This window comes from Budorcas taxicolor, chromosome 17 (assembly GCF_023091745.1).
Source record: "Budorcas taxicolor isolate Tak-1 chromosome 17, Takin1.1, whole genome shotgun sequence".
In the NCBI taxonomy this organism is placed as follows: Eukaryota; Metazoa; Chordata; class Mammalia; order Artiodactyla; family Bovidae; genus Budorcas; species Budorcas taxicolor.
The window spans coordinates 40991710-41014992 of NC_068926.1; the positions used below are offsets into that span (position 1 = coordinate 40991710).

Sequence of the window (23283 nt, forward strand, 5' to 3'; positions counted from 1 at the left end):
TTAACACTCACTTGTCAACTCTGACATTTACTTTTTCTCACAAAGGCTCCAGATATCTTTGGATCCTAATTCCATCATAATGTGTCTTCTTCCTGCTCCATCCCCCACGTTTTCATGCCTGTCTTCATCAGTGAGGCTCATATTTTGGAAATGTGGACACATACAAAATTCTTGACATATGAATGCCGCACTGTTTGCTAAATTATGCACCAGTAAACACATATTGTGGTCAAAGCAGCATCTTCAGATACAATGAGGTCAAGTCCTACCTTCATAAACAGTTCATTAGAAGAACTTCTCATGTTTACGCTTGACTGAAAGCTGGTTTTCCTTCAATGTCACATTTGTGGGAAAGAAAATCATTTACCCTAATCCAGGACGGATGAAGATCCACTTGCTGTGTGAACACAAACTCTGTTCTCAGCACAACCTCTTGTGTCCAGGAGAGAAGTGTTCTCAAGTGCTGCTGCCATCTGCTGGCCTCGTGGTTGTCAAATTTTAGAAAAAGCTGTGCATAAGGCTCCAGTCAAGATGATGCAAAATGCAAGCATCATCAGCAGGTAGTTTTTTCGACCCTGAGTAATAAAAAGAACAACTGTCATTAAGAAGACCTGAATCAAATATGTGAAAAGCACAAACTCTCAAGATTTCTGTGGACCTTACTAACCATCTGGTCTACCTCCTGTATGCTTTTCCATTATCCCTCTGTATGAATCTTCCAGATTCTCAGGCCCTCTGCCATTACCCATTCAATAAATACATGTGCACTCCCACTATCCATCCCCATGTTCTGGGATTAAAATGGAAAGCAAAACGTGCCCCTATTCAGCGACTTATGTAATGCGGGAGATGGGAATGAGTACCATGTAAACAGCGGTGGCTGTTGCGAGCGCATCACGTAGAAATCTTAAGAGGCAGATCTAGAGTTGAGTTGAGCTCCTAAGTATCAGTGAATTGGGGGAAGAGGAGGGCAGCAGATACAGATTTTGAGTAGAAGGAATGTGTGTGCAAAGCTCTGTAGTAAGAGAAACATGGTACTTTCCAGGGACTAAAAGGTCTGAGAGGGTGCAGCAGTGAATTAAGTGCAGCTCAATGAGGCTGGAGGCTATGCATGTGCCTGAGCAGGCGGTATCTTAGAGGCCATGTTATACTTTGGATTTACTTTTCAAGCAATGGGAAGACATGAGAGGAACAGGCAGAGCCAAGTATGTTGAAAAGACAGGCTTGCATTTTGTAAAGTCCACACTTCTGCAGATTAAAAACAGATTGGAGGGGGCCAGAATGGATGTGAGGGGACCAATGAGGAGGTGACCGCAGTCCTCCTGGGAAGAGAGGATGAAGTGCAGATGCAGAGACAGAGATCAAGCTAAAGGGCAAGGGAGAAATAGAAACAAAGATGACTCCCTCAGCTACATGTGGATGCAGAGACAGAGATCAAGCTAAAGGGCAAGGGAGAAATAGAAACAAAGATGACTCCCTCAGCTACATGTGGATGCACTGGTCTTAAAGGTGGAACCACGGAGGATGCCAGCCAATCTTCATATACCACTCTGTGTTCAATAGAAATACTGTATTTCTCACAAGTTCCATCTCTAAGAGTACAGATAGATAGATTCTAATCTCTCTCCCACAAGATAAACCCCCAGACACTGGAAAATAAGTGTGCTGTATCCCTGAAGCATCTTTTCCCTTGGTCAATATTTTAGCTCCCCTGACCATCTTTCATAGGGAACAATTTCAAGCTCCCACATAGTCCTAGCTGACTAGTTCTCCTCTGAATGATTGCCAGGCTAAACAGTCTATATGACTGTTTAAATGTAGACCCAATACTCTGAGGCAAGTGGAACAGGATCTCAATTACACTGAGATCTCCTGGTAGTCAAATCATATGATACTATTATCAGCTTTCAGTAAAACTAATGGCAATTAATATATAACCAAAATGTCAAAAATGTATATCCCCATTTTTCATCTGAATAAAGAACTGGGTTAGAGTAGGTGATTCTGCATCTATCTGATGACCAGAGGGGTCTTTTAAAGTTGGATTTGGCTGGCTGAATTGTCTGATTCACTGCCAGCACAAACGCTATGAAAGTCACTCTGGTATAAGTTCTACAAGTGAAAGACAGCATAAAACCTTGCCAAGCACAGGGCAGCTAATTTACTCACACCCACATACAACACACACAGACACATAAACACACACGCACACTCCTGAAGGCTTTAAGGTTTCCTGACAACTTTTTCTTAATGGCTGCAGCCTTTGCCTAGATACCAGAACTGGTGCAGAGTAGGCACTCAATAAATATTTGTTCCAAGAGTCAATACACTCAATTTCCAAATGTGCTGTGTGAATTAAACAACTGATGAGATCATTGACATAAGGAAAAACAATATACGGGGTCTCAATTATCAGCACTTTACAACCAAATTATGTGAATATGTTGTAAGCTCTCTGTTTTATTGTCTTTGGAGACACAAGAACAATGTTCTCAGAGACTAAAATTTTTTCCCTTTTAAGGTTAAGAATCTGAGCAAACTTCCTAGTCTCCTAGAGAAAAAGACCAATTATATTTGGGCAAAAGCAGTAGTTTTACTTTGTCAAAGGTGAATGCTAACTCTTAGAAAGAGCATGCTAACATTCTCCCCAAAGCAAAAAGTGTTTAACGTGGATTTCTGAGACAGGTACTAAGATAACAAATCATCTCATTTTTTATCTGGGAGTCGATATTGACTTGTATATTGTGGTAACAATTCCCTGCTTTGGGATTACTGTGGACATTCTGACTGAAGTGTGTTGCTAAAAATATACTGGCGGTCTAGCTTAAAATAGCTAAATATGAGATTCTAAAACAAACTTTCCAAAGAGGAACAGATATTAGATATAAAAGAATGTCACAAGGGAAAAGCATCCAACCAGAACACTAATGGCATTGAAATGAAATAAAATCTTTAAACTCTTCCACACAGTGCTCGGATCTCCGATTAAGTCCTCACTGTTGTAGGTTGTGGACTTTTAAATATGTGTCTTCAAGGACTGCTTTAAGACATAGCTGACAGGACCTACAAGTCACAAACATAAAATGTTTTGCTAATAAGGACCTACTGTATAGCACGGGGAACTCCGCTCAGTACGCAATGACCTATATGGGAAAAGAATCTAAAACAGGGTCGATACATGTAGATGCATAGCTGATTTAATTTGTTGCACAGCAAAAACTAATAGAACATTGTAAATTAACTATACCTTAATAAAAACTTTTTAAAAAATTGCTTTTTTTCCCCTCTAGGGTTTTGTTTTTAAGAAAAATAATTTTAAAAATTCAAATAGGATTTTGGTTTCAGTGTCTAGTTAAACTCTTAAACTCATTGGCATATAAAGCATTTAAAACTGTCCCTTAGGTCATCTGTCAAGAGGCAGTTAGGCATCTGCTTTGAATGATAAGTACTGCGGACACTCCTTCAGTTCTGCTTGGAGACAGATTTGTAAGGTGTTTGAACTAGAGATAAAAGGTCAACAAAACTCATTGAGCTTTCAGCTGTAGCCCTCTAGGCTCCTCTGTCCATGGGATTTCCCAGGCAAGAATACTGGAGTGGGTTGCCACTTCCCTCTCCAGGGATCTTCCCAACCCAGGGACTGAACCCATGTCTCCTGCTTGGCAGGCAGATTCTTTATGACTGAGCTATCAGGGAAGCGCAAAAGGTCAACAAAATTTGCTGTGCTTTCAGCTTGCCTTCCCTCTCTCTATTTGGATATATACTTGGCCAAACTCAGGCACTCACCTGCACATCTATAGATGGAACACCCTGGGATTTTATTGGAATTACACTGATGGTGAATGCAGATGCTGCCCAGTAACAACAGGGAGCTGTTCTATCAGGGATATGGTGATTGCTCATTTGTTATGACAATCTTTGATGTTCTGTAGTAAGCTTCTGCAGTGTAGGAAATTATTTCATAAATCCAGCACATTTCTTGCTATTTTCTTACATTTTTATCATTTTTGTTGGCATTAATAGCATTTATTTTTTTTCTTTTTAATTGGTTCTTGATGGCATATTGGAAAGTTACTAATTTAATATTTATATGTCAGTGCCTTACAAAGTGATCTTATTGGTTCTCCAGATTTGCAGCCGATTCTTTTAAAGAAGAGAATATTATATGCAAACAATATTTTTTCTTAGTTTTCTCTTATGTCTTAATTTTATTTTAGCCCACTGGCTATGATCTCCAGAAAATACTGAGTAACAGCAATGATGGAAAGATCTTTGACTTATAGAGAACTCATATTCTTTCAGTTCTATTGAGATATAATTGACAGAGAATGCTTATGTTTCACTTTAGTTATGTATTTACATAGTTTTTGAGAGACATCTTATATCAACTAAGCTTCCTCTTATTTCCTATTCCTCCTATTGTTAAAGGTTGTTCTCTCAATTAAAAACTGGTTTTTAATTTTAGTAAATACTTTTTGAATATATACTATTATACGGTTTCTTTTCTATCTAAAAACAGTACAATAAATTACATTATACATAACATGATCCATCATTGCATTCCTGAATTAAACCCTACTTGAAGTGAAGTGAAGTCACTTAGTTGTGTCCGACTCTTTGCGACCCCATGGACTGTAGCCTACCAGGCTCCTCTGTCCATGGGATTTTCCAGGCAATAGTACTGGACTGGATTGCCATTTCCTTCTCCAGGGGATCTTCCCAACCCAGGGATCGAACCGGGGTCTCCTGCATTGTAGACAGACACTTTACCATCTGAAAAGCCCCTCCTCTAACTGGTCCAGCTTTTTTTCCAGGTATCTTAAAAAGTCATTTTGTCTTTTACGTGTCTCTTTAAAAGACTCTCAAGAATTAACAGTAGGCCCAATGGTTAGATATTCTCTTGCTCAAGTAAGTTCCTCTATCTAGGGAAGAAGATTTTTAATTCAGTATTGTTATACTGTAAAATAATTTTTACATGCTTCATAATAAATCTATTCTTAGTTTATGTTTATTTATACCTACAGTTGTAAATAGGCTGGTGATTTTCTAAGGTTTCAGCATGTTATGCTGAATAATACCCAGTTCTTAAATAGGAATCATTATCCTTCATGAAGCAGATGAAATATTTGTGAGGAGATTTAGAGTGTGCTTTGGCATAAAATTATTTTTTTGTGTGTAGAAAGCAATCCTAACTAAAATAAGTAAAAAACATATTCAAAAGAATAACATCTATAAATGTTTTAAGTTGTCTTGTAAATTTAAAAACACAGCAATCAAGATTGTGATCCAAATATCTTCTAAACAAATTTATTACTTCTTTAACCTGAAAATCTTACTTGTATTAACATCTTATGACTTTCTAAGTCAACACATTTCATTTGAAATGAATGAAATGACTTTTTAAATCTAAAATTGGATAATCATTTTAAGAATTTTCCAGGGACGTGTTCACTTTATGGCTCCCAGAGATTAGCAACATCAGATCTTCTTAGAGATAGGAATTATTTGCTTCTTGTTAAGGCAAAAAATATTATATCCATAATGCCTTGACAGTGTCTCTAATTTATATTGTTTTCAGTAAAAACTACTATGAAATATCATTCACATAGCCTCAACTGAAGGCTTTTGCCACAAATAAAGGTAAAGGGGAAAAATCTTAAAAACAATTTTTAATGAAAACACAAACACACACATCCTAGAACTACTTGGTAAAAGCATTTTAAGTCACCATCATTTACACTTGAGACGGTGTTCTCCTATAAAGATGCTGGTTGGATGTGGAGGACTTTGAAAGGTATGAGATTCAACAACAACAAAAAATCTATTCTCAAATTCCATTTGCTTCAAGGATGTTTTAATTTGGGGGGGTAAAAATTTTCATCTTGTTTATCTAACATTTTTCACTAGATAAAATTTATATCTATCTTATTTTATTGGATGATTTAACCAAAATTTCTTAAGGGAAAATAAAGTCAACTAAAGCATTTTTCCTCTAAGGTTGGGGTGAAGAAAAACATATCCATAATAATTATCATATGGTTAATATTTTCTTTTCTAATTAGAGACGGTAACAATTTGAATATCTGACCTGTCAAATTCATTCACATGTTTTCTGCTCTTGGCTTTGGTGTTGCAGTTTTCAGAAATAACACACAGTATTAAATAAACAGTATTAAACACACAGTTTAATACTGAAGAAACACACAGTTTCTTGACTGGATCTACACATTTTGTGTACATACCTGTATTTCCTTAAACATGAAGACACCCCACATTGTAGCTATAAATCCTGGACCCTTAAATTAAAAAAAAATAATTAAATTGGCTATTTTTCTGTGACTGTACTCTACACAAATACAGTAAGTTGGACACTTTTATCAAATAAACTTTGATTGTAAATCAATATAATAACATTGTTAGGAAAAACTATTCATAATTTCAATTCAAACTTAACATTAAGTTAAACTAAGCAGCATTAGGAGAAAAATGAAGACCTTTTTCCTTTTTTTCTTTATGGTTTTCATTTTTATTTTTTTGATGATGATAGAATATTGTGTGCCATAGAATGTTTTTCTTCAATGTGATTTATAACAAAATATTTTCATAAGCAAATAGATAATCTTTTTCACTAGTTCCTCAAGATACTAGAAATGGGCTTAATAGGAAAAAAGTGTATGAATAAACATAACTTCCTTCAGCATGGGATAATTTCAAAGCTGAAGAAATTCTAATATGTTATTTTGGACCTTAAATATAGCACGTACTTTAAAGTTTTCCTTAACTGGAGAAGGAAATAGCAATCCACTCCAGTATTACTGCCTGGAGAATTCCATGGACACAGGAACCTGGGCAGGTACAGTCCATGGGTTTGCAAAAGAGTAGGACACGACTCAGCAATTAACACTTCAACTGATATTACTGGACAGTAATCAGCTATATCTCACATCTCACTCTAATGAATGCTAAAGATAGTACTATGGCAAGATGGAAAAATCATGATGGAAAAATAAACAGTGGGTTAGTGAGCAGGAGACAAAGATAGGAATGAAATAATATAGGACAAAAGAGAAGAAACGAGATGGAAAAAAGGTTTGCAATTTGAAAATTTTAAGCTCTTAAAGCATATTATTATTTTGCTGAGAAAGGAAAACATTGGAACTTAGATCAATTGCCGTCTTTGTGGAAAAGAAGTATTGCATCAGCATTCTGATGATTCCTTTTCAAGTCCTGCACAAACTCTGGAAGAGTTCCAAATGAACAATCCCAGCCTGTTCCCCCTGTTTCCCAGTTGTACATGACTGGATCAGCAGAGCTGTACTGCACTCCTGACGGGTAAGCCAAGCAATGGGAATACATTACATTCTGTTTATCAGGTTCCCAAAGAGTCAAGATCCAAACAGCTAGAGAAATAGGTCAAAGGAACAGTCTTCCACCCTGATCTATGGTCTTAAGCCTCGAAAATCCAAACCAAACAAGAAACACCTGGGCCCTTTAGCAATTCCACACTGACTTTGGGCAGGATGGGAGGGAACAATTGCACAGGGCACAAAATATTAATGTTATCATGCCAATCACACTTTATCCTCTTCAATCTGGAAACTCATTTCCCTTTCAGAGTACGTGGGCGAAGGAAGACTATACCAAGAGGCACCGTTGACCTCTGTAGGTTTTTGGCTGATGATTTTTTAAAATATGAGTTTGGACGTGGCCTAAGGGTTATTGCAAGGAGCAATGTAGTGCTTTGCTAGAAGTAATCCAGGCAGAAGTCAATGTGCCTGGCTCAGCTCAGGCATAGGAGATCCGAGTAAGGCTGCTGTTGGTCCCTAAGTCACACCTGAATCTTTGCGAGGAGGGAGGGCATCTTAAACAAAAGAGACAACTGTTTTGGCATTGGGATCATGTATTTTTCTGCTGTAAATTAACACAAATTACGCATTTGTAAATTGACCTTTGAAAAGAAGGTGAGCTGGAGCCATCTGGAGAGGCTGACCCTTCTGGAGAAGCTGATTTGGCTGTTAAGCTCCTTGAGGAAGACTGGAAACAGAGCCCTTTGTCCTGCTACATGGGCTTTTCTTCTTTCTTCTCCTTTTTGCTTTTTAATTGAATATTTGCCAAGGAACTGTATAGATAATGCTTTCAAGGAACGCCCGGTTTAGTCACCGATGGATTCTAACAATGGAAATGCAGGTCCTTGGGAGGAAAAGTATGCTGCTGGGATGTGAAAAATGTACTCTTGATGAAACAGGATTACCCAGATCCATACTTCCTAAAGCTGGGTGGTGGGCATTGTCGAAATTTTCCCTCAAAAAGTTAAGCTTAAAGCAAATCTAGCTCTATGTGGAAAATAAAGAGGAAAGTAAGATCCTGGAGGTTATGGCTGAACTTTTTCTGCATGTGGATAAGGCCATCTTTGAACTGAATAATGACAATGAAACCGAGCAAGAGCCCAGTAGCAGTAAAGACCTAGGCCCTCACCTCCCAGAGATACCTGTCCCTCCCAGGAGACAATCCTCAGGCACCAGAGGAAGCCACACCAGGGGCGTGAGATGCCTGCTTCCATCACAGTGGTCAGGAGTCATCCTTCTGACAGTCAGTCTCCAGATGCCACCGGCCCTCCACCCACACCCACCTGCCTCAGCAATATATTTCCACTCCATTTGGCTGTCATGTCTTGCCCTAAGTCTTCACTGTAATTTAATACAAGAAAGAACAGTAAGAAAATCATATCTATCTACTATAAAATTTTTGTGAAGAATATTATTTATTATTCTTCCAAATCTCCTGTATAAGGACCCACAGGATAAATTCTATCAAGAATTCAGTATTTTTTAAAGAACCAAAAAAAAAAAAAGTAGTGTTAGAAAATAATTTGTCTTTTCTGAGGAAATAATGTTACCAGTCAAAAAGAATTAACTGTCTCACTGTCTCACCCGCTTCTATAAGCACAAAGCAAAACAATGTTTAAAAAAAAAAAAAAGCTTAATCACATGACTGTTTAGCCTCTGTGCTATTTGCTTACTATCTCATTTTCCTCAAACTTTGATTTTCTATTTGTGTTTGTATTTCTCTTTGCCTGTGTGACTTAATTGTATCTGTGTGTTTTACAGAGTTGCCTCAAACTCATTTTGAAGAATCCACATTTGTTCAAGAATATAGCTTGACTGAATGACAAGATCACCGTCATATGACCAAGTTTAAGTCTGTCCGATGTGATTAATGACTTACCTATTTCAATGTGTGCCATTCTTCCTTACATAGTGGGGGATATAACCGTCACGCGGCATTTGCATCCCTAGTCGAGGTGTGTATCATATTGTATACTTTGCTTAAATTTGTTTAATTTCATTTGTTTTTAAGTATTTCACTGATAAGTTTTATATCCCATTGCCCATTACTATTTTTCCTGTTATATCGGTCAATTCTAGCACTACATATCTTTGAAAAAATGAAAAACAAACACTTTTGGGGGAAAAATTTGGGTTTTTACCACTCCAATGATGAGGACTTAAACTATTCCTTATAATTTGCTCAGTTTTGATAACATTTTCTCTCAGTACAGATTAAGAATGTCAAAATGTGAGACCTTTAGGTTAAAAAACCCCAAACCTTTATTATGTGAATTTAATTGTACACTAAAGCTAACTATTTTATGAACACAGTAGAACTGTCAAAAATATGCTATTTGAAACCCAGATTCCTATTAACAATGAAGGATGTTTCAAACTTTTATGTAGTTGTATTTTAGACTAGACAATGTATTTTAAAAATTCAGTTTTGTATGCTTGCGCAGGTGTGCGGCTAAAATGTTTCAGGCAAATTTTATTTATGATTATGATTTAGGAAGCAGGGGAGGCAGGTAAACAACTGAACAGTCTAAGATACCAAGAGTAGAAATAAGAGCGATCAATTCGTGTGTAGGCATGTCAGTCCTGGCACCACAAGGAACCTGAAACATTCTAAACTGGATTTTATCCTGAAGGCAGAAAGCTGTTCTGCATACAGTAAACTCTATACTAAGAAGTCTTGAGGTGTCCCGTGGCTATGTCCCTTCACATGGTGCTCTTAGCTACTGTCTCAATTTTCTCATCTTCAAATCGGGGACAATCCTATTAATACTAGTCCTATCTATATCAAAAGAAACATTTTTGTTTTTCTGTAACCTGACTATGTGCTACATGTCTGGCACTCAAAAATATCAGATGAAGCAAATTACATTATGAATGCATGATAAATGGCATCATCAAGAAACAATACTTTGCTTCAGCACTTTCTGAAAACCTTCTTTAAAACACTGACATACACTATGAAGAGGGGCTAAAGTACTCTCTGTCTCACAAGGATGCCATGAGATTCAAGTGTGACAATATACACAAAAGCATTTTTGTATCTATAAACTATTACATAGAGATACATATAGTTATTAATCAGATTCCCAGGTGACTCAGTGGTAAAGAATCTGCCTGCCAATGCATGAGACACAGGAGATGTGGGTTTGGTCCCTGGGTCAAGAAGATCCCTTGGAGGAGGAAATGCAAACCACTCCAGTGTTCTTGCTGGGAAAATCCCATGGACAGAGGAGCCTGGTGGGCTCCAGTCGATGGGGTCACAGAGTTGGACATAACTGAGTAACTGAGCACACACATTGCTATTAATAGCAAATTACAATGTACCCCAAAAGAAATTAGGCAAAATGACCAAACAAAAACTGCAAAGGTATCGAAGATGAACAAACTTGTTAAAATGAAGTTAGCAACATTCCCTTAGCAATCAAGGACATGAGATTAAAGGTGTCAGTTTATCCACATGAATCTGTTATACTGACTGTACTCCTGAAAAATCAAACTCCATGACAGACTTCAGTGATTCACTAAGAAAGCTTCAGAAAAGTGTGATTTACATTTGGAAAACAAAAATTTGGAAATGCAATACAGCTACTTACGGCAGTGATGATTGGAAAACTGACCACAGCACTGAGAGAGTGGTTCGCTATGAACCAACAGCAGGTGGCGATCGCCCAGAGGACTCCGGACAGGAACCCTGAAACACACAGACAGCACACGTTCGCCAACCACATACCTCTCCAGAAAGGTCCACACCCCAGGTGGAATGGGACTACTCAAGTGAAAATATCACACACTCCTATCAACACTGACAGCCAACGTGGGTTTTTGAGTCATGTTTATGACTATTTTGGAAAACAAATCATTTCTCTTTTTGTGACTGCACTAGGTGTAAGGGTCACCTTTTACCTTACTGACATTAAATCAAGTACCCAAAGTAATAGGTGCAGTAAAGACTGGGTAATGGAGCGGGACCCGGGGAAGGTACTGGGTCTGAACCTTTTCTGAAAACACCATTTACTCTAAGCCATGTACGTAAAAATATGTGAAATTCAGAATGATGCTTAAATAAGGGGTGGGGGACTTGGAATCTGAATAAAAATACCAGCTTAAAATGTTCAGGATACTTTAGCTAGACATTCAGTAAATATCCTACCATTCTTCTAAAACTGTGTAGAGAAGTAGTGGTACTCTGGCTTAAATGAATCAAGCCCTCAAAAGTGAATCTCTGATACATGCTTTGTTTGGTTCTTTAAAAAATTTTTACTTGTGGACCTACATTCCATATTGAATTATAGTAAATTCTTAAGTGAGAAATTATAATTTCTTATTATATACAATGTATTTTTATAATTAACTTAAAATATATTAATTTTAATCTTTTAATATATAATACATATTTAAATTGAATTATATATAACTTTTAAATAATTACATATTTATAATTCTCATTGTATATGTGTGAGTGTATATATATATATATATATATATATATATGTATGGTCTCATATGGGCTTCTCTGGTGGCTCAGATGGTAAAGAATCTGCCTGCAATGCGAGAGACGTGGGTTTGATATATATATATACAATTATATATAACTTTCTTTTTATAATTTATATATTATTTATAATTCTTATTATATATAATTTCTCATTATATATGTGCATATATATGTGTGTGTGTATATACATACATATATGAGCATATACGGGCTTCCCTGGTGGCTTAGATGGTAAAGAATCTGCCTGAAATGCAGAAGATCCATGTTCTATATATATATATATATATACACACATTACCATCAATGCCTAATAGATTAAATTCAAAAGCATGTATATTTGACATAACTTTTTTTACACTCTGAAATAATTTCTCCTAACTTTTTTGAGAAAAAAATACTTGTTTTCCCTAGTGACAATATAAAAATATGTGAAATTCAGAATGATGCTAGCTAAGGGGGAAAAAAATCTGGAACTTGAATAAAGATACTAGCTAAAATTTTCAGGACATTCAGTAAGAATTCTACCATTTTTACATCTATTAGCACACATTATACCATTACTATAATGTCTGAATTATAGTAAACATTCTGTACTATAAAATGGTACAATGGTGTAGTGGTATACTTTGGCTTAACTGAATCAGGCACTCAAAGTGAATCTCTGCATATGCTTTATTTTGTTCTTTAAAAAATTTAACTTGTGGATCTATATTCCAAATTGAATTACAGTAAACAACAAAATAATTGAGAAATTATAATTCTTCATCATATATATGTGTGTGTGTATATATATATATATAAAACCAATAATGCCTAACTGATTAAATCCAATAGCATGTTCATTTGACATACCTTTTTAAAACTCTAAAATAATTTCTCCTAAATTTTTGGAGAAAATGCCTACTTTCCCAAGTGACTGCAGATTTGTATTTGTGGACACCTTTAAGAATAAAAGAGCCCCAGCCTGCTGACTTTTAATGTGCATCCTTAGGGAAGAAGAAATACTAAAGTCTCATGCCCATCACACAAGGTATTTCAGCAGAGGAAACAATCTCAGACTCACTGGTCCAGTTCCAGGTTTAGTATTAATGACCTGGCATTTCAAATCCAGTTTCATAGTTTTTAAATCCTCCATATTTGGTGGTGAACTGAACCAGAGCAATTGAGGGAAGGAACACACATACACAGACATAGACACACACACACACACACACACACACAACACACAGAATGGCTTCATTTCCAGAAGACGAATATTCAAGCTAAATTAACAGGGAATGATGCTTTCAAAGTGTAGGAAGATTTTCTGTAGTAAAGATTCTTACCTGGCAAGACTGCTTCAGGATGTAGTTTAGGATTATTTTTCATGGCTACACAGTAGGCCAGAAAGTAGACTGTACTTGTGAGGAAGATGCCACTGAAGTGTGCAAAAATGTAGTCTAAATCTGGAAGTACAGATTATAAAAATCTCAAGCATATCATTTTAGTCATTTCAAATATATTTAGAGTTCCAAGAATAAAACAAGCTCACCAAAATTAACCTTAACTGTAAAGGAAGCATTCATTATATTTTATCATACTATTTTTCTGCATGCTATTTATATAGAATTTTAATTAACATATTTAAAATATAAAGAAGTTAGTACTACAATCAAATCTAAAAGGCTGGCTTTTGTATTATCTTGGAAAGTGAAATAAGAAATGACAAACATTATGTGAAAATAACATTCATATCTCATTTTTTAAGAACAGGTATTCAGACTTAATATTACTGATGGCTATAGAAACTAGCAAATCTCCAAGTAGATGGTATTTAGGGGGTAGTATGTAAAAAATTTTGGCAGAGCTGATTTTATAGGTTGTATTGATCAATCTGGAAACCAGTGTCCAGGTTGCAGCTATACAGAAGGATATTCAGGAAGTTATTCCAGAGGATTTAATTATTTATTATAAAACTAATTACATGGGGAAGTTATTACACAGATGGTGGCCTGAATTCTGAGAAACCGAACTCCACTGACTAAAGCAGATGGTCATTTTCCATTGAGATGGGTGTAGCAGGTTCTTGGCCGGGAAGGTCACTTTGGGCCCAGTGTTTCTCTCAATGAAATCTAGAGGATGGGCAGCCATGCTTAGAGAGGAGAGCTTGAAAGTCAAAGGGCTTGCCTATTCTTCTCAAGTCTTACATCCTGCTTCTGAGTCATATCACAACACGTCTGTCCCAAGACCATCACAAAAGGCAGCTTAATCTAGTGATCAGAAACACAGACGACCTGGTGAGACTCCTGAATCCACTATTTGCTAACTTGGAGACTTGAGTAAATTAACTTATATCTCTCTGTCTCATCTTATTGTAAAACCAGGTTAATAATGGTACCCAAACTGTAAAGCTGCTATGAGGGTCAATCAAGTTATTATTGTAATTAGAAGAGTGCCCAAGACACAGCATATACTACTTATGTGATTATTAAATAAATGAAATAAAAACTATGCCCCCTTGAATTAGTTTTGAATGAATCAAAAGAAAGTGTGTTTCTATCAAACTACATTTGAGTTGCCATAAAAAGATCCCTTAGACCTGATTGTACTATTTATGTGAAGAGATTGTTAAGGACATTGTTCATTATGCTCCAGGACCAAGAACAACTGTGCTTCTGAACAATCAGTTGTTTTTATCTTGTGTTTGCTGAATTCTGGGACTGATCTGATTTCCTTTGTGGCTTTAAGAATCTTAGAGCCAAATTTATGACTCATTACTAGCAAGTGTACAAGTGTGGTGCAGTTTTTAAGACTCGTTCATGGTTACATTTTACTTTGTCATTCATCTTCCCTTCCCTCTTAATTTTTCCTAAGTGATTCTATGTTTATTAGTTTTTAACCTTTAAAACAAAAAGAATAAAAATACAAAAAAAATTTGCATAAAATCTTAAAAAACACAGAAGGTAATAAAACTATGGGAACTGTTTGTGGGGCTGAACATATAAGGGGGAAAAAAATAACCATGGTATCTATTCGAAGTCAATCTGTTCAATTAGAGTTCAGATCCCAGTTTTTCCATCCATCTACCCATCATGACTTGCCCTCCAAACTTCTCCCTTATCTGAACACAGATGACATTCATTTTCCATACCACTGAGGTAGAACTGACTTAGCCATGATCTCTTCTTTTACCATCATAGATGTGAGCCACATTTCAATATAATCACAGGAGCCTGAACTAGATCCTCTCATCTCCTTCTGAGCCTGTAGAAGGCTGCTGCATGCAGTGTGGAGGTGACATCTGAGAGATGAATTCTACCACTAGAACCTGAGACAATTTGCAAGCATTACGTTGGGTCTTTCAATGTACTACTTTGTGCTTGAAAAATAATATCCTAAGCATATTTTGACCTTTACTTGATTTGAAAGCACTGTATGCCTCACTTCAGTTTCTTTTTTAAAGAGGAGACGAACACACAATTTCCCAGAGATCATCAAACTGGAAAATAACCTCCAAATCTTGCAGCAAAGCCAGAAACCATATATTAAGATCCAAGTAGCTGAAATGAATCTTGACTAAAATCGATTCCATTCATATGTGGAAGATCATATGAAAATATTGAAATAGTCCTTTATTTCTTTTAGTTTCCAGGGCCCTTCTAATTCACCACTTACAATGACAAAGTAAGATCAAATCTGATGAAAGGAAATTTATACTTTAAGATGGGATGAGAAAGCTTAAGCATAAAACTCTGTCTGTGTCTGTCTGGGCTTTCTCCCTCTCTAACACAAAGTGTGCACCTGCCTTTGACTTTAATCAGAGCTTCTCAAAGATGAGGGCGCTTGCTTGACCATAAAGATCAATTTCTTTCTTTCTTCTCATGCTAGTGATGTATTAATAACTTCTTAAAAGAATAACATTCTTTCCCAGCTCTGCAGGGGGTCATGGTGACTCGCTGTTCACTTTGTACTATGCTTCCCTAGACTATGGGTCCTTGGTGAACTTTATGTGAAATGTCAGTATGTCATTTTGATGTACATCCTTTGTCTCAAAAGTGCCTTCAACTTTTAACAGGTGGAATTGTTCTCAGAGCTTCAGAGAGTGGGTCTCCCGGGTGATAATGCTCAGTTTGGCTCAGACAAAATTTCCCTTTTTTCCTTCTTAACTTGATTTTTCATTGTATTTCCATCAACCAATCTATGTACCAATATCTACTACAGTCCGTTTCTTTTTATAGTCTTAAGTAGAAACACAGGTATTGAGTTTACTTATGAAGTAAAATGACTTTTCCTCTCACCATTCTGGCTTGCCCCTGCATATATACTATCATTTCTTTTGCTGTGGTCCTTGATGTAAATGATGGGCACAAATGTAGATCCATAGAGAATTCCAGATATCACTGCGAGACTGCAGCCCCTTAAAAAACAAATACATTTCTATTCATCTTGGCCCAAAGCAATATTTCTGCCAAACATAAATGGAATCATATCTAAAGCATGCTTCAAAATGCAAATCACATGGCATCATGTAGCAATTACCCATCTATCTCAATCGGGGTGATGAGCAAACGTCCCAGGAATGCCCTGCAGCATCCAGGTACCTTGCTGGGACACAGCTTCAGCCCTTCACTATCTAATGGTGGAAGGACATGATTTACAGACACTGTAGAGGATTATTATTATAAATTGTCGTTACATAGCTGAGAATATTGCTATCACAGTCTACAAGTGACATGAAAAAACATGGCTCTCTAAATTAGGACTTCACTGATGGCTTGGTGGTAAAGAATCTGCCTGCAGTGCAGGAGACTTGGGTTCGATCCCTGAGTCAAGAAGATCCCCTATGTGATCCCTGAGTCAGGAAGATCCCGGTAGTAGGAAATGGCAACCCACTCCAGTATTCTTGCCAGGGAAATCCCATGGACAGAGGAGCCTGGAGGGTTACAGTCCATGGGGTCCCAAAAAGTTGGACCATCCTGGGTGACTTGTAGAATCTTAGTTCCCCAGACCAGGGATGGAACTTGGGTCCACAGCCGCAAAAGAGCCAAGTCTTAACCAATGGACTGCCAGGAAATTCCTTAATAAAATAATTTGAATATTTCAGATAAAACATTACTTTTATAAAAAGAAAATGTTTTGCCTTAAGCAGTAGAGTCATGTTGGGCCTTCATATTTGGGCTATATCTGCTGAAGCAACAGTCTTCATTGACTGTGGTGGGAGGTAATATTTTAGAACAGTCCCTTTAGCTTAAAATAAAGGAGAATGGCATGAAACAGGAAAGAGTTTTAGGCAAAAACCATTCCTTTCTAAGCTTAAAAATAAGTTCTTAAAGTCTATTTTTGTGGTGCTTTGAGGAATATAAGACTGTAGGTACTCAAAAGACCAATGAGCTCTGTTCATGATGGAAACCTCTACATCGTGGTAAAGACCATGAATCCTGGAGGGTCCCAAACACAGACCAGACTAATGGGCTAGGCTGTCCAATGGACAACTGAAAGAGTGAACAAATATTCCCTTAATGAAGGTGATGCTTCGTAAAAAGTGTTTTGTTGGAGAGATCGATTTTATTTCAAAGCAAAAATAACATATTTTTTGCTTCCAAAGCCTATAGGTTAGTTCATTCTTTCCTTCATTTAATTGATTCAAATATTTTTTGAGCATCTGTTATGTGCCCAGCACTGCTTCTTTCCACTGTGAAGACAGTGTCTATACTAACAGAGGACATGCTTTCTGTTCTTAAAGTATCACCACATAAAGTCTAAAATAGCCCTCAATTGAAAAATGCAAGCTACATACTATTATGTATTCATATTTCTTATATAAACATATAAAGGTTCATACATAAAACGTATCATTCTCATATTTCTTTGCTAGCCCCCCGAACCCCTAAATATAGGAACTATTGTTGAGTCTGTCTCTCAGTCTTTACAGAGACAGTGCAGGGGTGGGGACTAGGACCTACATGGACACAAAATATTCTACCGTATTTGACAATAAATACATAAGTGGAGGGATTCCTAGGGCACAGTGGTCACCTTGGCTAGAGCTGTGGATTGCCTAATTCGACCGTGATTGCTGGGAGCCTATTAGTTGTCACACTCTGTGGCCTGTACTTTTCCTTTACTTTGCTTTTTTAAAAATCTTTCCTTTTACTTTAGGCATGAAAGTCCTGCAAAATGAGATTGCTTCTGTGAGTAACTTATTGACTAGAAACACTGCAGGGGTTTGGGAATTCCTTGAAGCACTGAGATCAAGGCCCTCTGTGCTGTAAAATTCCACAAGGGACCAGAAAGTCTCTCTACCATGAAGTTAAGAAGTCAAAGCTTGTGTGACCATTTTTATCTTGAGCTCAAATGGATACAACTCCACTCTGCTTATCCTTGCTGTAACCATATATGACACAGAATAACAGAACCTCTTCTTACACTAAGCGGCTTTGTGTGGTAGAAAGTTTATCCACCCAGGAACAGTCAGGATCAGGATCAGGATCTTGAGTTTTGTTAATCACCTAGTGAAAACATTGGGAAAAACAGAAAAAGAAAAAAAGAAAAACAGCATTCAATTAATAGCCACACTGGTGACAGGATTTTCAGTGTTTTTCTCTTCTGTCTTAAATACACTTTAAAATAAAATAAAACCATGTCACCCTGTATTCTGATTCTGTGGGCATCACTAGATCACATGTTTCTGATTCTGTTTCTCTTTTACTCAGAATGGTCTGGTCTCTTTTAAAATGTTTTTCACAGTTTAATAAATGGCTACTTTGACACACCTATCAAAACTAACGAGGTTATTAGTGCTTACATTTTATTTGCAAACTTTAATATTAATCTGTCAGAGGATGAGATGGCTGGAAGGCATTACCGACTCGATGGACATGAGTTTGGATAAACTCCGGGAGATGGTGATGGACAGGAAGGCCTGGCGTGCTGCGATTCCTGGGGTCGCAAAGAGTCGGACACGACTGAGCGACTGAACTGAACTGAACTGAACTGAACTGAATAATCTGTCAAGAAATTAGAACTTAAGACTCTTCTACTATGGAGTACTTAAGATCGACAGGCATATTTTTATCCAGATTTTTAAAATCTAAATTGGTTGCTTAAACATTTCCAGCCTTGTTTCAAGATTAGCTCATATTCTAACTTAGGAAAAATTTGCCCAAGTTCATAATATTTCTATTAAAGCAATCATCTTTGTCTCTTAGCTGAGGTTTCCTTGCTGCTATACTCCTAATAAAAAGAAACGAGAAATTAGAATTGAATTCTTTGTTATGTGCTAGGTCAAGCTTTCTTCTGACAACGATGCTTTCTTCCCCCATGAAGACCTCTGGATGTATGGCTGCATCATAATCAACACTTTATGCACCTTTAATCTTGGTTGGCTTACCTACTGCCAGCTTGATGGAAAAGTCTAAGGCAATTAGACTCCTATGTAGCTTCCCCCAAGTTGCATTTATTTCCTCCGCTCCTCCACGGTTTGAAGGGAGGCTGGTTAGGAGGTATCTGGAACACTAAAGTACACAAGGACACCAGACACCTTCTCCCCATCTCTCTTCTCCATCCTGTCTAAAGAGCTCCCTGATTAGAGATGCCCGTGGATGAATACATCTCTTTGCTCTTACACCTAAGCTACTTATTATTTAACTTAACTCCCCTGGTGACTCAGATGGTAAAGAATCTGCCTGTAATGCAGAAGACCCAGGTTCAATCCCTGGGTTGGGAAGATCCCCTGGAGAAGGAAATGGCAACCCACTCCAGTATCCTTGCCTGGAGAATCCCATGGACAGAAGAGCCTGGTGGGGGCTACAGTCCATGTGGTCCCAAAGAGTCAGACACGACTGAGTGACTAACATACTTAGTGTCAATTTAACTAAGGTTTCTGTCACCTTAGTTGAGAAGAGTTTTGATATGGGAAAGATAAGAGGGGGAAGAAAGATTAATTTTGAAGTAAGGAGTAGAGGCTGTGCCTTCCAGGGGGGCATTGCCTGAATGTGGGGGTGGGATATGGGATTGAGGCCAGCTTGCTAGCACTGGGCCCTGGCAGGTGGACAAGATACGTGACACAGGAGGACAGGAGTCTGTGCTCATGACCGTGGGGGTTTGCCCTGAAATCGCTTCTGTAAGGTGGAGCCACTGGGACTGGTGCTGTGTGGGCTGTCTTGGAAAGACTGTCCCTGCTTAATTTAGGTTTGTTATGTTCAGACTCATTTAGCTTCTTTAAGGTCAAAACACAGACTCCTTACATAGTTCCTGTCTTCTCCTTTGAGTGGAAGAGATATGGCAGAAAAATGAGAAGAAAACCAAGTCTAATTCCTACATGCATATGACCTGATTTACCTTTTCATTAACTTCCTCTGATCAGTTACCTGCTGCCCTTCCTGGAGTTATTAAAACCTCCTCCCTCCTCTCTTCTATGTACGTTTCATACTTCTCTGTAGTATTCAGAATTCCTGTACCACGACATCCTTAAGTTATTACAAAATATGGGCTTGTATGAACATCTCCTACTAGGGATCTACCATTAATAAAAACAACTAGACCTCTGTGTTCGTTGAGAAATTTTACTGTGGAAATATGGATTGACTGCTACGTAAGCCTACCCATGATAAATATGCCAAGATATTTCAGATAGCCTTGATTTAACAACATACCCCACCATCCTCTCATCTGAGTTCAAATCCATGCAGTTTCCTTTTATCCTAATCTCATGTTTCAGATCAAGGTGGTTCTCATTCTGTACTCACATGCTCTGATATCAGTGGTGTGGTGTCCACGGAATATGTGTTATTTGGTATTTCACTTTTGATGAACAAAAATATGAAAGCACTGTAAAGAAAATAAATTTTAGTGACATTTATCATAACCCTGGTTCACATTAAGATGCCTGCATTTTAAGGGAAAACAGAGCTAAAATGAAGACCTAATGATATTACTTCCAAACTTCCTTTGCAGGGATCCTGCCATTTCTCCAGCACTGACATTCTCTGATGTCTCTCCTCAATCTTATTTTAAAGTAAAAAAAAAAAAAAAAAGAAAGGTGGATTCTTAACCACTAGACCACTAGGGAAGTCTTCTCACTATCTGTATTTGTAAATAAAATTCTGTTGGAACACCAAGGAAAAAAAAAAAGCTAAACTCATAAGCTTCCCTCCCAAATCAGCTCTTTCTCCCAGTTTCCTTGTTTCAGTCAATGACCCCATCCTTCTTTTTATTCCTGCTTAGTGCTGGAATTGCATGGCAAGAAAAATACAAATGAAAACTACATTGAAATATATGTCTCACCTATTCTATTGACAAAACCCCCAAAGCTTAACATGCTTGAACAACCTGGAGGAGAAAAGCACCACTGACATGAGTGCAGACTGTGCGACCCCCAGGGAGGAGACTCTGGGGCCAGGAACCAAGGGCACAGGTGCGTCCACTCCTGCCCTTACCAATGCTGCTCCAGGCCCTGTAACACAGGCACAGCCACACTCAGGTGAGCTGATCTGCATGGTCGTGTGATGGAAGACAACACAGCCATACAAAAGGAACGAGGCTACCCTCTATGTTCTGACATGGAAAGACCTCCAGACTATATTTTAAGAGATAAAAACACATGTAAACCTAATGATCTTTTTTGCCCTTGAACCTCTCTCTCCTAATTTACTAACTATTCATGTCCAGCATCTTTGTAATAAATACCTCAATGACCTTGACTTTTAAACTATGCAGAAATGTTAAAATGTGTTAAAGTATTTAATTAACTGAAGGAAAGTTACAACTCTAGTATTCTTTTGCTATTTCTGTTTTTAAAACACTTGCATGGCTCAAAAGTGAAAGCAATATAAGAAGTTTTCAAAGCACACATAGACTGAAATTGTATAGATAGGTGGGTGCAGACTGGGCACCCAGATATGCTATCATGTGTATAAAAATTAAAAATGTCTAGTGGCTTCCTTACTTCAGTCTCTTGCTTGCCTTATACACTTAACTGGCTCCATACTCCATCCCATAGGAAATTCAAGTTTCCTTTTGATTTTTTAAAAATGTGTTTATTTATTTATCTTGGGCTGTGCTGGGTCTTTGTTGCTGTGTGCGGGCTTTCCCTAGTTGTGGCAAGTGAGAGAGACTCTCGCTAGTTGTGCTGTGTGGGTTTCTCATTGCAGTGGCTTCTCCTGTTGCAGAGCACAGACTCTAGGGACGTGGGCTTCAGTAGTAGTTTTGACGCACAGCTCTATTTGCCATCTGGCATGTAGGATCTTCCCAGATCACAGATGGAATCGTGCCCTTGCACTGGCAAGCAGAATCTTAACCAGTGAACCACCTGGGAAGTCCTCCTTTTATTGCTCTCTACTTCATGCCACACCCAACCTTCCTGAACACAACTCCCCCATGGACTTCTTTCTCTGACCAGTCCCTGCTCCAAGCTTTCATGTCTTGCTTGCCAGCCTTCCTTAGCTGAGCATACCATATTCTCACCTCTTATCCAAACTACAGAAGAGGTGACTACTGACTGTGAGAGGGGAGCTCTCCCCAAGCCAATCCTCCCCAAATCCTCCTCTTTTCTGAATTCCTGCAACACTGAGAACCATCATCACACAATCCAGACTATTTTCCGTGCAATCTTTTTTCTCTAAAGATGTTCCAATTCCATAGAAAATTGAACAGGAACGACATTTTCTATCTCTTTCAAGGTCCTCAAAGTACTTGTCTATCTTAATTGTTAAATATGTAAACATGTGTGTGCTCATATATATGTTAATTCACAAAGCTAATATTAAGACACTACCTTTGCATTTTCTCCACAAAATTACCATGAAAACTTTCTACTTTGTATAGACCAGTCTGTTTTCTAATAACAATAGAGAATGATATCTTAGAAATACTTGAAGGAGCTTCAGATCTGCCATCTGCGGTGGAATGACAGCCAAGATGCAGATTTTCGTGAAGACCCTGACGGGGAAGACCATCACTCCTGAGGTCGAGCCCTCGGATCCCACAGAAAATGTAAAGGTCAAGGTCCAGGGTAAGGAAGGAGCTCCTCCTGACCAGCAAAGACTGATCTTTGCTGGCAAGCAACTGAAAGATGGATGTACTCTGTCTGACTACAACATTCAAAAGGAGTCCACTCTTCATGTTTTGTTGAGACTTCGTGGTGGTGCTAAGAAAAGGAAGAAGAAGTCTTACACCACTCCCAAGAAGAACAAGCATAAGAGAAAGAAGGTTAAGCTGGCTGTTCTGAAATACTATAAGGTGGATGAAAATGGCAAAATCAGTCGCCTTTTATGAATGTCCCTCAGATGAATGTGGTGCTGGAGTTTTTATGGCCAGTCATTTCGACAGACATTATTATGGCAAATGTTGTTTGACCTATTGTTTCAACAAACCAGAAAACAAGTAATTGTATATTGGTTAATAAAGATATGAGCTAACATAAAAAAAAAAAATACTTGAAGGATCCCGAGAAAAGTCCTTGAATGC

General features: G+C 37.7%; 1 protein-coding gene and 1 pseudogene across 1 annotated transcript in view; one reads left to right on the top strand and one right to left on the bottom strand.

Moving 5' to 3' along the window:
- Positions 1–491: 491 nt before the first annotated feature.
- Positions 492–23283, bottom strand: part of TMEM144 (transmembrane protein 144) — a 35486-nt gene continuing 12694 nt past the window's right edge. The window contains exons 5-11 of the mRNA XM_052654824.1: positions 20565–20646; positions 18244–18326; positions 16116–16234; positions 13164–13283; positions 10937–11034; positions 6240–6293; positions 492–575 (exon numbers count right to left, since the gene is read on the bottom strand). Coding sequence (XP_052510784.1) covers positions 492–575; positions 6240–6293; positions 10937–11034; positions 13164–13283; positions 16116–16234; positions 18244–18326; positions 20565–20646 — 640 coding nt within the window. The remainder of the gene's footprint in view (positions 576–6239; positions 6294–10936; positions 11035–13163; positions 13284–16115; positions 16235–18243; positions 18327–20564; positions 20647–23283) is intronic.
- Positions 22735–23203, top strand: LOC128062369 (ubiquitin-40S ribosomal protein S27a-like; annotated as a pseudogene).